This window comes from Alexandromys fortis, unplaced genomic scaffold (genome assembly GCF_014885135.2).
Source record: "Alexandromys fortis isolate MF-2015 unplaced genomic scaffold, M_Fortis_MF-2015_v1.1 scaffold_79, whole genome shotgun sequence".
Lineage (NCBI taxonomy): Eukaryota > Metazoa > Chordata > Mammalia > Rodentia > Cricetidae > Alexandromys > Alexandromys fortis.
This window is the reverse complement of record NW_026067964.1, coordinates 2682668-2698026: the sequence shown is the minus strand read 5'-3', so window position 1 is coordinate 2698026 and position 15359 is coordinate 2682668. Positions and strand designations below refer to the sequence as shown.

Below are 15359 nucleotides of genomic sequence, written 5' to 3'. Positions count from 1 at the left end.
GCCACCGTCTCCATTTGGTGGCGAGATGAAAGTGAGGCGTTGGGAAACACACAGTAAGGTCAGGCACTAATTTGCCGGAAGTCAGGATCTGAACCGGGGCAATTCAGCTCCAGGCTGTTAAACAGTGTTTATAACAGTCGCCAAACAACCCTTTTGATCCCAGGGTGAAGAGGGAATATTGAAGACACATGTCACAGGATAATCGGCTGTCTTAAGGAAGGCATTTCAGTGAGGAAAGCCAGCAGAATTGCCTTCGATTATAAAATTTTTTCAATGTGAATAGTTACGTCTAGTCAGCAAGGATGCTTTTGCTCTGGGTCACCGGAAGGTCTGAATGATGGGGAGGGTCTGTCCTTCCCGCTGGCATTGAGAAGACAGGAATAGAACGGTGTGAAGAAAGGAAGCAGTAACTGCGGCTTCCAATGGCTTCCGTCCTTCCTGGGCCAGATGATTGGGATGATTTTCCTGTACTGCTTTAACACATACATCTACATGTGACATTTGCATGACAGAGGATTTCCAAGCTCCACACGCTACACATCTCTCGGAAGATAACCATCCTGGCTTTTGGACCGGGTGTTGACCACTCACAGCCTCCCTGAGGCAGCCTCTTTACAAACTGCAGAGACAGGCTTTTCAAAAGGAAAGAAGCACCATGAAGTGGAGTCTGGGAAAATCTGAAACTGAGCCCAGATGGCCTTGCTGTGAGGCCTTATCTCTCAGAGCCAGGGATGAAAGGTGAGAGGCCGGGCAACCTCTTCCTGTTTATTTCCACCCTCCTGTCCTCTCTGTGACACTTTGCCCCCAGAGCTGCCCTATTCTATTTCTTTTTCTGCTTCCTTCCTGCTGTCTCTGAGAGAGTCTGAGGCAGCCTGCGCTGGCAGAAATGCAGCAAACATCATAGCCCACTGGAGGCGGGCAGGGTCCTGGAGCAGTAATGCACTAGCAATGGATGCTAGCAGACGCCGGATTCTGCAGAGTCAGGCAGGGCTGCGTCTCCAGGCTGGAAGAGCAGTGCACACTTTGCAGAGGGAAGGCTGCCGGGGGCATGGCTAGCTTCATATCTGGGACCTGTTTATGTGCTTTTTTTTATTATTTAAAAACCAACTCTAGTGTTTTATCCCTTTCCTGAGATACTTGTTATGTTATTTACGTAAATCTTATTATTGGGATCATCTAGAATAGCTTTTCCTTCCCTCCCCCTCTCCCTATCTTTCTCTCTCCCTCTTTCCTTCTTCCCTCCCTCCTTCCTTCCTTTCTTCTGTTCCCCCTCCATTTTGGCCAGAGGGTCTAAATTTCTGTATACCACCGATTACTAAAGAAAAAGAAAGTAAGAATTGGGGGAAGGTAAATGCATGATTATATAAAATGAAAAGCAACAACTTGCTTCTGGGTTGCCGGATTTTATACATTTGCTGAATAAAATTGTCGAGACAAACAAGCATCATTTCCTCTCATTGTTTCACAGATAACGGGATGATGTAACCACGAAGGGTGGGAAGCAGGGCATCCTTCCTCAGAAACAATGCCCCACAGTGTTAAGTCTTTGCACCCATTTGCAAAGAAGTATTTAAAATTTATGAATGTAAGAAAATGATCGAGTAGTTTTAGTACTTTGGGTGATGAACACACCCTTCAGACACTTGTTTTTGCTGGAGGATTATCAGACTTAATCTACAACATGAAGGGGAGCCCAGATGCCCGGCTTCCGGGAACGACTTAAAAAGTCATGTTCGGTGCTCCAGATCTTCCCTCCTGTAACACGTAAGAGGAGATGTCGTTGCTGGTGTGATTCCATCCAAGGTGGAATATGCCTGGCAGGGTGATACTCGATGCCCGAGGCTACACAATAATTCGGAATCTTTCTCCCACTGGTAATGCCTAGGCTGTACCTTGAGAATCTGGGTGGGTGCTAGTCACAGGGTCAGGGGCTGGGGAAGCAAAGGGGTGTGGCGGTGGTGGCAGATCTCAGCCTTGCTTTGACCCATCTGAACAATGAAATGTCGCCTTTGACCCTGGAAACCCTGCTTCACAAGCCCCAGGCCCCTTAGGTAGTGAAATCCGTTCCTATGAGGACAAATGGGAGGGAGGCATCTGTTGTTCCTTGAAAATGCTCTCTGGAGTCTACGCCATTTCACTCAACCTGGTAAATAGTTTTCTTTATATTCTTTCATCTTTTCATGATTCTAAGCGCTCCTGTAGTATCCGTGCCTGGCACCCAGGAACAATATTCTGCTTCACAGAATTTGATTTGAGCCCCAAGTCAAGAAATAGGAGCATTCCCCATACCAGCTTGTCAGCTGGCTCCCTCTCCCTGCATGGCATTTGAGCAGCCAATGGCAGCATCAGGCGATGGGGAGGGATATAAAGGAAGCAGGGACCCTGGTGCAAGAGACAGGTGTCCTAGGTTGGCCCTCATCAGGGTAGACAGACACCATCTAGGAGAGGCCCACCAGGGGCAGATGTGGCCGCCTCTGCCTGCTTCAGCTGTGAACCAGGATTTGAGGATTACTACTCAGATGCTGTTATGCCCCCTTACATTTCCCTAGCTGACACCCCAAACTCCAGTACCTCAGAGTGCAGGTGCAGATATAACAAGGAGAGCTGAGCTCACATCCCTGAAGCTGGTTTCTAGATGGGCACAGCCATGCTCTTTGTTCCCTTTTCGTCTAGATGCTTTGCTGATATGGCTGTAATGTGCCCCTAGATCAGAAGGATGCTCTGGGAATTGGTATGGAAGCGCACTCATGCCTTTTTGCTTTCCATTTAGAAGCCCCCTAACTCAGACATCTGTGGCAATGAGCTCTTCTGATTGGGCTGGGGCTCCTCAGGCCATAGGGAGAACATTAGGCATAGATGAGTGTTCCCTCGATAGCGGGTCATGGGAGAATACTCTAGACCACGGCCTGATTAACAAGAATGAAATTCTCGGGAGTCTCGTAGGGATTCAAATGAATGGGAAGCAAGGACCACGCCTAAAGTTGCTCTAATTGGACTTCACCCAGATGTGAAAGCTTGTAAACTTCAAAGGGCAAGGCAAACATTTGTTGATTTCCTGAACAAGTCTGTGGGAAGCATCTTTGCCCTTCTTCTCTAGAATGGCACCTTAGGCGGTAAGGTGGGCATTTTACAGCCGCAGTGCCCACAGGGCCAAAGTCAAGTTTCCTCAGCAAGTTTCCCCTCCTGAGCTTTCAGTTGTTCTCAGTGCCAAAGACAGAGGCACCTCTGAGAGCAGGGGTGGGGGAGGGGAGGCAGGGGAGGAGAAGGATGGGGTGGGGAGTGTGTTGGTAAAACAAGAGACAGGATTTTTAAATGTCCGGGGTTCCAGCAACGTTGCTCCTTCCTCCTCCTCCTCCTCCTCCTCCTCCTCCTCCTCCTCCTCCTCCTCCTCCTCCTCCCCCCCCTCAGAGGTTAGTATGTTTAATTATTAAACACAGAAGCTTCATCAACCTTTGGACTCCTTGGAGACAACCAGCAATTATCTCAGATTCTGTTCCCACTGCCACCCCTCCCCAACTTCAAAGGGAACTCATTACCAGGCCCCAAATTCTTCAAATTACTTTCCCATCATCTCAAATGATGTTTCTAAGTAGTTCATAATGAGAGTCTAATCTAGCCTTCAGATTACCAAAGAAGCTCACGGAAGATGGACTGCGATAAAATTATCCCAACTTGGGGTGATTATCTCCGGATCATTCCTCCCAACAAGATCTGAGTCACGGGTTTGTTAGAATCCTAGGAGATATTTTATGTACATATATTTACAAGAATAATTTATACAGACTTCTCCCTGGCTCTTATTTGCAAATTAACATCCAAATGAGGCTTCTCAAAATGAGCTATTTTATGTCTTGCAGATGAATAATTAAAAATGTATATTAAACTGGAACGAATGTGATGGGCCTGTCTTTGAGGTTGCCAGTAAAATATAGTCGCCTTTGTTTTATGGAGGATTGTATTTCATATGAGGAAGATCAAGATGTCCCAGAGCCCTCGAGCCTTTATTAATAGTCACAAAGCTCAGCTCATTAATTTGAGCAGTGTCAGGTTTGCCCTTGACATCAACAAAAAATAAAAAAATAAAAATAAAAAAGAGACATAGTTATCACATTTTATGTTTGTTACTTACGATTTTTTTTTTCAATCACTATTTGCATGAGTACTTGATAACACATGTTAAGAGTAAGCCAGGTAGAATCAGTGGTAAGGGTTTTCTGAAAATCATCTTTATATAGATTTAAAAGCTTTCATGCATGCGTCAGGCTGAGCCTTTATTGTCTGCCGTTTTTCCCTCAGCTGCCTGCCCTCGCAAGCAGGCTCCCATCTTGAGGCAGGTGAGGTAGGCTCTCTGCTCCTTACTGTGTCCTTACAGCTTGCAAAGGAAATGAGAGGATGCAGTACAGGGATGTGTGTATGCCAGCAGCTGCCTGCAAGCATTTCAAGTTTTACAGGGACAGACAGCTACCGAGCTACCACAGCAATTCCAATGCAGAGAGAGAGAGAGGGCAGGAGGAGAGGTCAAGTTTGTAATAGCAGCATGAGCAGAGGACTCTATCACAACCTTATCAGACAGCATCCATCACCCGTGTCAAAAAGACCAGGCAGGTAAGTCAACAGAGATGGAACACGGAGTAGAAACTACAGCTCCGCTTGCTATAGATTCTGTAACAAGGGACCTGCAGATCATGACCTGCTCGTTGCTTCCTCTACTTTATCTTTTTTGTCCCACTTTTGTTCTGATTTTGTGCAAAGCCAGAGAAGTCACTTAGGCACATAAATCAGGGGAGGTTACATGTCACCCAGCTGTGGGGGAGCCGAGTCTTTCCAGAAAGGCGTGAAGGTTGTTGCGACACCTGTCATGTTCTTGTTCATGTCTGTCTATCTTTCCTTCCCTGCGCGGGATCAGGTGCCATAAAAATGGAAACTTTGACACGTGATCACATTAATTTTTAACCCTGAACTCTTGGCACCAGAGACCAAATCACTGACTAGAGATAAGTCTTAATTGTCTATTCCCTAGGAAGAAGTAAAGAGACTTGTAAAAGGAGAGAGGGCAAGGCAGGTAAAAGGGAAGAAAGGCAGGCAGAGGGCTCTTCTCATTCCTTTCTGTTCTTGGGGTGCCAGGTCAGAGACAGTCTTCAGTGTCCTGGCCACTTATTAATAAGAAGGGCATTATACACAAACAGATGAGGACCAGATAGTCAGAATGGACTAGGAGTTGTGGGGAAGACTCAAACAATGTATTATTGACAGGAGTACGGCCATGTCGGGGACCCCAACACCTCAGACCCATGAGGATGACAAGGTCTTCCCCAGGTTAGGTTCAGGAATGGCAAAGCCATCCCCTGGTTGAGGGGTACTGATGTTGAGAGTGTGTGCAGGAAGTACCAAGTGCAGTTTCCCTGGGCGACAACAACCTGAGAGACCTGTGGAGACTAGCTAGCCCACATCCTCATCATTTGTGTTCTATATAATAGATATGCCAAGTTCCCAGGCTGCCGTTGGTCTATCTCCAGCAGAACACATGGCCCAGCTGATCCCAGCTTTTCTTTGTCTGTTCTCTCTCCATCCCGTTACCCAGGTCAAGTCAACCCCAAAGCTGTGTATATCTGGCAGGAAGTAGAAAGAAAGAAGAAAAATCTTTTCTTATCAAATAAACCATCTGTCAAATGGACACTGCTTGAAGTTTGTGCCTTCACTGAGCCAGTCCTCCTGAGATTCCTGCTTTTTGGGAACTCCAAGCAGAGAACAGCAACCAATGCCACTGTAAGAAGCAAGAGGAATGTGTGTTTGTGTGTAATGTGGGCTTATCACTCACATCAGAGGAAAACCATATATAGCAAAACTAAGTTGTTTCCAAAAGCCCTGCTGCTTTCTCTTAAATGCTTTGCTTGACACAGACACAATTGTGTGTCCTCTTGCTTCTATAGGGCTCCAGTTGTTTGCAATGACTGGCCAGATGTGGTAGTTTGAATATAATTGGCCTCCATAAACACACAGGGAGCGGCACTATTAGAAAGTATGGCTTTTTTTGGAGTAGGTATGGCTTTGTTGTGCCATTCTGAAGGTGGGATTTGCGGTCTCATATATGCTCAAGCCATGTCAAGTGTCTCAGACCACTTCCTGTTGCCTGCAGATCAAGATATAGAACTCTCAGTTCTTTCTCCAGCACCATGTTTGCCTGCACGCCACCATGTCACACCATGACGATAATGGACTAAACCTCTGAAGCTGTAAGCCACCCAACTAAGTATTTTCCTTCATAAGAGTCCCCGTGGTCATGGTGTCTCTTCACAGCAATAGAAACCTTAACTAAGACACTTAACTAAGAGAAGTTAGAATTGTCTAACATTATTAGTGTCATCTCTCTGATTGGTCCTGATGATTGAAAGACTCTGGACCAAATCCCAAAAAACCAGAATAGCAGAGCAAATAGGATTGTAAACTGCTTTAATGCCTATGCTTAGCACCCACATCAGGCGGCTCATAGCTGTCTGTAGCTCCAGTTCCAGGAGATTTGATACCTCTCTGACCTCCTCATACACAGACATATGCATGCACGCGCGCGCGCGCGCGCACACACACACACACACAACCCAAAAAAATGCCTATGTAGAATTTTTCTATAATGGTGTCTCTCCCAGGGACCTGAACACAGAATCAGATGGTCTGAAATGGAAGGGCCGCCATGTTGCTGGGTGTAGATCCTCCCGGCCATCTGGGAATACCTATGCTTTGTTACTAAGTATATTCAATGTGCTTCCCTGTCTTTCAATGGGCTCCTTCCCATAGATTCCTCAGTCCTCTGATGAGAACGACCAGACTACACAGCCTCCGACAGTGGGTAAAACGTGGTCTCGTTCCCAAGAGGATGCTCAGCCCTCAAGAGACTTGCATCAAGCTCAAGTTATCAATTCAGCTTTGGGGAAAGCTGATCTGTAAAAGAGATGGAGGAAAGTCAGGCTAAATCTGAGATCCCAGTTCAGGCACCCACGCCGCTTCCCGGGTTTGAAACAGTAATATCTACCTATTGACCCTTTGCTTCGCAATTGATTTCTGAGCATAGGGCTTCCCATTAGAAACTGTGTAACTGTGGTTTTGTGTCCTGACTGTCTGTGAAGGCCTACAGTATGAGCCATGTGCCCCTGATGCCAAGGACTCTCGGATGGGTTGCTGACTGCTGCCTGTGGCCCTGCCGCACCACGGGCATGCCTCTCCAAAGGCGTTGGCCTCATGCTTTCCCAGAGAAAATTATCAAGTTCTGGGCACTTTTATATAAATGCAGAATGTAGTGGGATCTAAATAAATGAGATTTCCTGATTTTAGACTGTCACATTAAGTTGGTATATGGTAAATCTTAATGGGAGTATTATTAAGAATAGAGTCAAATGTTTTGTAACCATCAAACGTGTAACGCAAGCTACTAGTATCTTAAAAAAGTTTCTTCTCTGCAGAAAAAAAGTAAAACAAAACTGCAGATGTCAGGAATGTGTTAGAGGAAGATAAGAGCCAATTTGCAGGAAGTAAAACATTTCCTTTGTCAGCTGCTAAGTGTGTGCTTGATTCTGAAAGCCCAGTTGTCAGTCAGGGACCCACAGGCCCAGCTGCTCTGACTAGGATTCTCTTTGCTCCTATATTTTCCTGCTTCTTTCTTCCAAACTCACCCACCGTCTCTCACAGCCCATCCCATCCGAATCTTCAGGCACCCAATGCTGCAGTCTCCAGCGGTGGCACAAGGTGTTCCCAGCAGCTCCCTTGCTGTTAGCTGTGCAGTCCTGCCTGGAGGGAGTGGATTTATGATTCAGTGTTTGGAAACTACTCAGAGATCCTCATGCGAAAGGCAAGATCGGAGTGCACTGAGCTATTGTTCCCGTGTATTCGTCTTTTGTCCAGCTCCTGGTGCCGTGACAATATTCACTAAGTAAATAAGAAGCGGAATGAAACTCACTTCCTTCTCCATTTTAATAATGTACTATTCATACTCTTTTTTTTTTTCTGGAACAAAGAATCATTGTAGGAAGTTGCTCTGCCAATATTAGCCTGATATCTTATTGCAGGCAGAAGGAAGAGATAAAATGGCACGGCGCAGGAAAACTGATAAAAAGTCTCCTTTCAAAACAAAAGTGAAGAAGGCAACAGCACAAACTAGGAAAAGCCAAGGTGCAGTTTAAAGCTATTAAAGGAACGTGGATGTATGTACTCAGCTAGCCCAGTACTTGTCCTGGTTATAAAACGCTGAGATGCCCAGAGGAAAATCATAATTATAGTTTCCTGAGCAATTCTCTGTTGTTTTTGGAAGTCTATTGTTCTCTGGTGTGATCAGGGCCTTAGGAGAGGCTGATGGAGATATTTAGCAGAGAGAACTGTTGCCAACCATTTCCAGTGGGAATCTAGCTACCAAATATTTTTCCCAAATTATAGAAAATTGCCATTTGTGGAGTCCACACTGCATTTAACTTCTTAATTTAGGATTAGACATCTGTAACTTATTGTTAGGACATCCGGAGAGCTTGCAAAACCTGCAATATGAATATATCTCTCGGTTTTGTCCTATGGCATCTCTGGTCCCATGTATAAGGGGTCGCGGATGGGCAGAAGAAGCGCTCTGTAATTTTCCGGCTGAAAAGCTGAGGTCCACCCCAGTGCAGAGTTGCTATGTTTTCACCCAGATCCGCCACCACTTGACCAAGGACGCTGACAGTGATTACCCTGCAGGCTGCTGCACTTAATCCCAGCTGGATCCTGTGGAGCAGAGAACAAGATTTCTCAGTCCTCAGCTTTGCCGAAGACTAACAGCAGAGCAGTCGAGGAATACAAGCTTTAGAAGCCTCGGTTCCTACGGTTCCTCTCTCCTGCTGTTCACACAGGTGGTATGGATGAGTGGGTCTTAAATTACGAATGTGAGGATCATTTCATGACGAATACAGCCAAAAAGGCTTAGGATTTTTTGAAGGTTCCAGAGATGTGCGAAGAAATTAGGATCATTTTTTTTCCCTTTTGTAATCTGTTTAGATTTATTTCAGTTAGGCCAGAGATTGCTTCCAAGAGAAGGCTACATTGAAGGTGAACCTTGAAGAATGGCAAAGATGATCCTGGGCTAAGATCCAAGAGGTTAAGAGAGCAGCGTGGGCAAAACAGGGCCAGGAGAGCTGATGGCTTTGCAGTCCTCAGAAGCACAGAGGGAGCTAGAGAAAAGTCTAGAAAACCCACTTGCCAGGTTGTTGGCATTGGTGGTGCTCTCTCTGCAAAGTCGTCTCTGACGTGCACCGCTGGACTGAATGCAATTTCTCTATACCTGGAGATGCTCTGCTCCTGTTTCAGGGTGGCTCTTAGTGCAGGGCACAGAAGCATGCTGTTATCGATGCTCGTTCTCTCTGTCTCTCTCTCTCTCTCTCTCTCTCTCTCTCTCTCTCTCTCTCTCTCTNCTCTCTCTCTCTCTCTCTCTCTCTCTCTCTCTCTCTCTCTCTCTCTCTCTCTCTCTCTCTCTCTCTCTCTCTCTCTCTCTCTCTCTCTCTCTCTCTCTCTCTCTCTCTGTCTCTCTCTCCAGGTCTTTAAACGAGGGATATTTTTCACTTTAGAATGGTCTTACGTGAGAAGTCAGAGCGGACTAAACATTCATCGTTGCTGAGTGTTAATAGTTTCGCTACAGTGGGAAAGCTGGATTTCCTGAGAAAATACACTTTTGCAATATTCCTTTAGCTGCCTCCATTCTCTTTCTTTTTCCATGTTATTTATTTATTTATTTATTTTTAATGTGCATTGGTGTTTTGCCATATCTGTTTGAGGGTGTTGGATCCCCTAGAATTGGGGTTACAGACAGTTGTGAGCCGCCATGTAGGTGCTGGGAATTGAACCTGGGTCCTCTGTAAGAGCAACCAGTGCTCTTAACTGACGAGTCATCCATCTGTCAAGTCTCAGTTGTCTCCATTATTAAGTTGACCATTATGAACCTAAATTTTTAATGTAATTTTTTTATTGATTCTGAGAATTTCGCATCATGCACCCCCCCCCCAACCCCACTCCTTTCCCAGTCCATCCACATTTGCCCTTTACCCTTGTAGTGTAAGGAAAACAAACAAAAACAGAAATAATAAAAATAAGATAAAAATAAAAAGTAGAAAAATAAAAAATGTTCAAATAAGAATCTTAATTAAAAAACAAACAAACAAGCAAAACCCAACTAACCAAACTAACTAGCGAAACAAAACAAAATAAAAAAAATTTAAGAAAAACCCAGGGCCTCTTTGTTTGTCCTGGTGGCTTTGGGAGCTGCTATGTGTCATATAGCCTTTGTTCAAACAATTTACCTTGCAAATGTTCCTTGTGGAGCGTGTTGTTGGTCATGTTTAAGGCCTTTGGCTTCGGGTACACCATCTGTACTGAACACTGGCTGAAACACATTGGATATCCTGCTGCTGCCCGGAGTCATGGAGATCCTGCAGCTATGGTTCCACAGGGCCATGCCCTCACACACTCCAGCAGGTCATAGATGGGTAGATGTTGGGGAGTGTCCACTCAAAGCCCTGGATGCATGTCTAGGTGGTAGCTGGGTTGCTCTGACCCTGCTGCTGGGACTACCCCTCATTAGGTGAGGGGTGGGGCCAGCGTTCCCAAGTGTGGAGGAGGAGAGGCAGTTCTCCTATTAGGCGTGGGGTCATCAGGGTTCATCATCCCTGGGTTAGTGAGGAGTAGGGCCAGCTCAGTTCAGCCCTCCTGTGTCTGTATTGAGGTCCTTGGCACCTGGTGTGGATGCCCAGGATCTAGGCCCCCACCTAGGGCCTTGTTGGTATCCTAGGGCCACCCTGCAGCAATGGCAATGCCAATCCGAGTGTCTTGTGCTGTCCCCTCCTGGGTCCGTGGTGACATCTGGACCCACGCTGCTGTCGAGGACCGTGTCTGGGCCCATGATCCTACCACAGCTGGGATTTGTATTGATGTTCATGACCCCTGTGGTGGCATACCCTTTGTTTGAAGCTCCGTACAGAAAAAAGACTTTGTCTTGAGTACTCTTGTTTTCTTAATTTTCCAGATAGTGGTTGATAGGCACTCGAAAAATCTTTCCCTTAAATGATGCCTTCAAATATTATGATTATCTTCAAAGGCCTCCAAAGAGCCCAGATGACCGTCCTAAGGTCACCAAGGAAATGGATAACCAGTGCGGGAGCTTAGAATTACAGAAAAATCAGAAGAAAGGGCCAAGTGAATTAGTACCTTTTGGGTTCACCTGAAAGGACAATTGCTAAAAGCACCGAGTAGGGTCTGTTAGGTGATTTGCTTGCATAAGGCATCATGGAGTGATAGTGAAGGCATAAGCAGAACCCTTGCACTTGTATTACACAAAGATTATATTGGAAGAAACTCTGAACTCGGAGCCAGAGAGCACGGCGCCTCACTCTAGAAATTGCTACGTGTCCGCGGGAAAGTCTCTGAGCTTCAGGTTCTTATCAGTGCCCACAAAGCCATTTCGTTCATCTGCCTTGCCTCGCAGAGCTGTGGGGGTCAGTAGGGGAATGAGGATATGAGGTGGTAAACTGCAGAGTCCTTCCTCTTCCTCTTCCTCGTCCTCTTCTTCTTCCTCCTTCTTATCAGAAGGCTGCAGGAAGTCCGTTGTTCTGAACGCTTCTCTGAATTTTTGCTCTCCGGTTGAGTGACGGCTGCAGACCTTTAGTGCTCTTGATCTGATGTGCAGCCCACTGATTGCCCTCTGCTGCTGTATTCTAATCTGACGCGGAACACAGTTCAAATTGGGAGTAGAGGAATGTAAGGCTGTAAAAGTTTGTCCTTGGCTGCGTGCACGGTACCCTCTGGTGTTTAGCGTCGCTTTGTAGAGTTAGTCTCCAAGTTGTTCTGGCACACAGCTTTTGGACAGTGCATGGAAGCATCCCGCAACAGATCTGGCATTCTGCTGAGTGCTGACAGGACAGGTGAGCATTGTCCCCCAGCACGATGTCCCCCAGCACGATATCCCCCAGCATGGTTCTCTGCTCTCTGCATGTGGTGAAAGACCCAGGTGACTTTCTTTCCCTGTAGTTCAGTCTCTGGGAGAGGAGGAAGGGGGCTCACCGACTGTATTCCTGCCCTCAGCGTTTTGATGAAATGCGAATCTGATAGAAATTTGTCACTCCTTGGTGGCCCTTTGTCTTGGTTCATGACAGGTTTATTATCTTTGATCTACAAAGCCCAGAGAGTAGAGGGCGGTGTTCAATTTCATATACCAGGTACAATTCACTTTGATTATCTTCTTGGAATTGGCCCCACGCTCAAGGAGGAGGGGCTGTTGCCCCAGATCACCTTGGATTTTGGACAGCCTTGCAACCACAGAGTCACGTGTAACTTAGTCATCCAGGATTTGTCAGGAAGGTGCCGTATTTTGCTGAGTTGTGATTTCCTGACACACTCCCTCTGTGTGTGTGTGTGTGTGTGTGTGTGTGTGTGTGTGTGTGTGTGGTAGATTTATACTTCAGACAGGGAGATAGCTATAGGATGTATAACCAGCCAGGGCTGGAAGCCACGCTGTATCATTTGCTCAGCTGAAACTGGTCCTATGTAAATCTCCCTCTTTGCATAATGATCTGTGGATGGGAAAACTAGAAGGACAATGGCAAGCATGAATCAGCCACAGTGTCTTTCATAGTCTTGAGAGTCAAGATGTTTTCCTACATTTCAAGTCTTCCTCCCTAAAATTTGGCTATGTTGCTGGGGGTCCTGTCTAGTGCATCATTCAGGTTATAAAATAGTCGGGCCATTGTGGAATTAAAGCTTGACAAAACTAGCAAGCAGAGAAGCACCAAACTCTGTAGCCAGACTTTTGCTCAAGTGCGCTGGAAAGCACGGGCGAACCCGTCTCTCCGTTCCATTTGTTACGCAAAAGGCGGTGGCCAGCGGGAGAACTGGGGCTTAGGAGCCTTATGCAGCGCAACAATACTTTCGGGTTTCCTTTGTGCTCCTCTGAGGATCTGTACAGACTAGAACTGTCTCCTTGAGAACAATGAATGTAGCTGTGAGGGGTTCATGAATTACCTACCCATGGATTTAGGATTAAGAATTAATAAGTGGGAGACATGGATAAGTGAATGTGTAGTTATGTTGGAGTAGTGTTCTCTCTCTCTCTCTCTCTCTCTCTCTCTCTCTCTCTCTCTCTCTCTCTGCCTCTCTCTCCCCACCCTCCTCTCTGGCACAGAGAGCTGTGGGACCCTGGAAGAGGAGATACCCCACTTTTCACTTTTCAAGTAGTAGAGGACCCTACTTTCTCACCAGCTACCTAACGTGCCTTGGCTGCTGTTCTTCAAAACTGGGGCCAGACGTTTGCTGTCTTTTCAGGTGCTTTTACGGTGGGCCTAAGGGAAGGCAGAAGAAAAGGAACGTTCTAGCCAGCAAGAAGAATGCTGGATTTGAGGTTAGGAACTCAGGATCTTGTCATTCCTGGTTCATCAACTGTAGTTGTGTAAAGTGTACATTTGTTAACCTCTCCAGGCTCCGTGTCTTTATAAAGTCAAAATGGTAATACCTGAGCTCTGGAGTGTAGCTCAGTGTAGATGGGACATGGGCAAGACTCTGGGGTTCTGTCCCCAACACCACAGAAGACAGAAAAATGCATATCTGTTATGTTAACCTTGTGGCCAGGGAGGGAACCTTGTGCTGGGAGGGAAGAGGGGGTAATGTTATAAAACAATAAAGCTCAAAAACCATATTGTTCTAGAAATACAACACATTGTCATTACTATATCAACCTGCTACACAGATATTTTAGAAACTGACGAATGTAGGCCTCCAGTTATGTCTAGAGCATCATGTGGTTCCTGCGAGGTAGGAGGGCAGTTATGGACAGAAAACAAAACAAAACAAAACAAAACAAACAAACAAAAAATCCCATGGCACCCATCTGTGACCTCAGTTTTGGAGATGAGTCCAGTACAGGAAACCTCTTCAAAAATCTTCAATGTGTTGGCAAGAGTCAAATTTATAAAGTTAGAGATGGCGCTAAATAAGAAACTATAAACTGGCAGTTTGATTATTGGCATGAATTTATTTGCTTTACTCAGATACAGGTTAAAAAAAAAAAACCTAGGACTAAACCACCCATTTCCTCTTTCTTGACTTCTTGCACTCCAACTGAGAAGCAGATGAGGCTTAGTTGACAGTTAGGCAGAGAGTAAGGTGGCGGGTGTGGGAATAAGGACACGGGTGTTGGGAGCTAGAGTACTAGGTTTGAGTCTTGACTCCTTGCTTCACCCAAGTGGCTCTGGCATAGTGGACTGTCTACTCATACCAGTGTCTCAGATTCTTCATTAGGAATTCAGGACCGCTCTAAGAACTCTTGGTAAACGTGAAGGTTCAGCCATAGAATTTGCTGTTTTAAATCGCCTTTCCCCTAAATGTACGTGTTTGTTAGTGAAAGTAGCAGAGGGGAGGAAAGACACCATACTGCATTCTTAGAGATCGCCTTCCTCTCTTGCTTCTTCATTAAGCACACAGCATACGTCAGAGTGCGTGGCTGCCTGGGGTTGACTGAGAAGGGTATGCCTTGAAAAAACTCATCAAAACAGAGCCAAGAGTTCTGCTCTGGCTGCAGAAGGGAAGGCAATCTTCAATGGTGATTGCCCCCCCCCCCCATCTTATACTTAGCAAAAGGAATTTTTTCCAGAACTGTGTTTGATTTCCCAAGAAGCTTTCACACACATCCCTTCTTCTGCAAGGTGAATACCCATCACTCTCTGTCCATTCTTTCTTGCCGCACCCCTCAGACTTCTTCCTGCTCAGTGCTGTCATTTCTGTTCCGATATGGCAGCTGCCCACGCAGATGGGTCCCGGTGGGTCAAAAGAGGCATTGTATCCATAGGAACCAGAAAAGAACCAGGCAGTATCTGCTTTCTGAGCCATGTGTGTGAGATGAGGCCAGACTGGATAATGAAGGCATTTTGTTCCAGGTATGACACTCAGGGACAGACAAGGCGGAAGCTGTCAGCTCCATGGAGATACTGGCATGTAAGAGGACACCCAGCAGGAGTCACTAGGGTCACTCACCCTCTTCTAACCAGTCCCAGAATCCTGCCTTATGCTCCAGCCACCCTGCCGGCTGGATACATTAAGCAAACTTGAAAAATGGATCCTTGAAATGGGGGCTTTGTTTTTCATCCAACAAACATGTACTAAATACATTGTACATTTGCCATGTGTCCCTGCTATACTACTGCCTTGTCACAGTCCAAGACAATCAATGGGGCCAACTTACCATGGCCTCAGACCCTCAAAATGGTGATGGAAAAGCCACCTCCTTCTTTTTCTTTTCATATATGTTCTCTCTCTCTCTCTCTCTCTCTCTCTCTCTCTCTCTCTCTCTCCTCTCTCTCTCTCTGTCT

At 46.0% G+C, this 15359-nt stretch overlaps 1 protein-coding gene across 1 annotated transcript in view; it reads right to left on the bottom strand.

Moving 5' to 3' along the window:
* LOC126508517 (60S ribosomal protein L27-like) overlaps nt 1-10344 on the bottom strand; it is a 63047-nt gene extending 52703 nt beyond the window's left edge. Inside the window, exon 1 of the mRNA XM_050153813.1 lies at nt 10308-10344. Within this exon, the coding sequence (XP_050009770.1) occupies nt 10308-10344 (37 nt within the window). The remainder of the gene's footprint in view (nt 1-10307) is intronic.
* Between the last annotated feature and the right edge of the window lie 5015 nt (nt 10345-15359).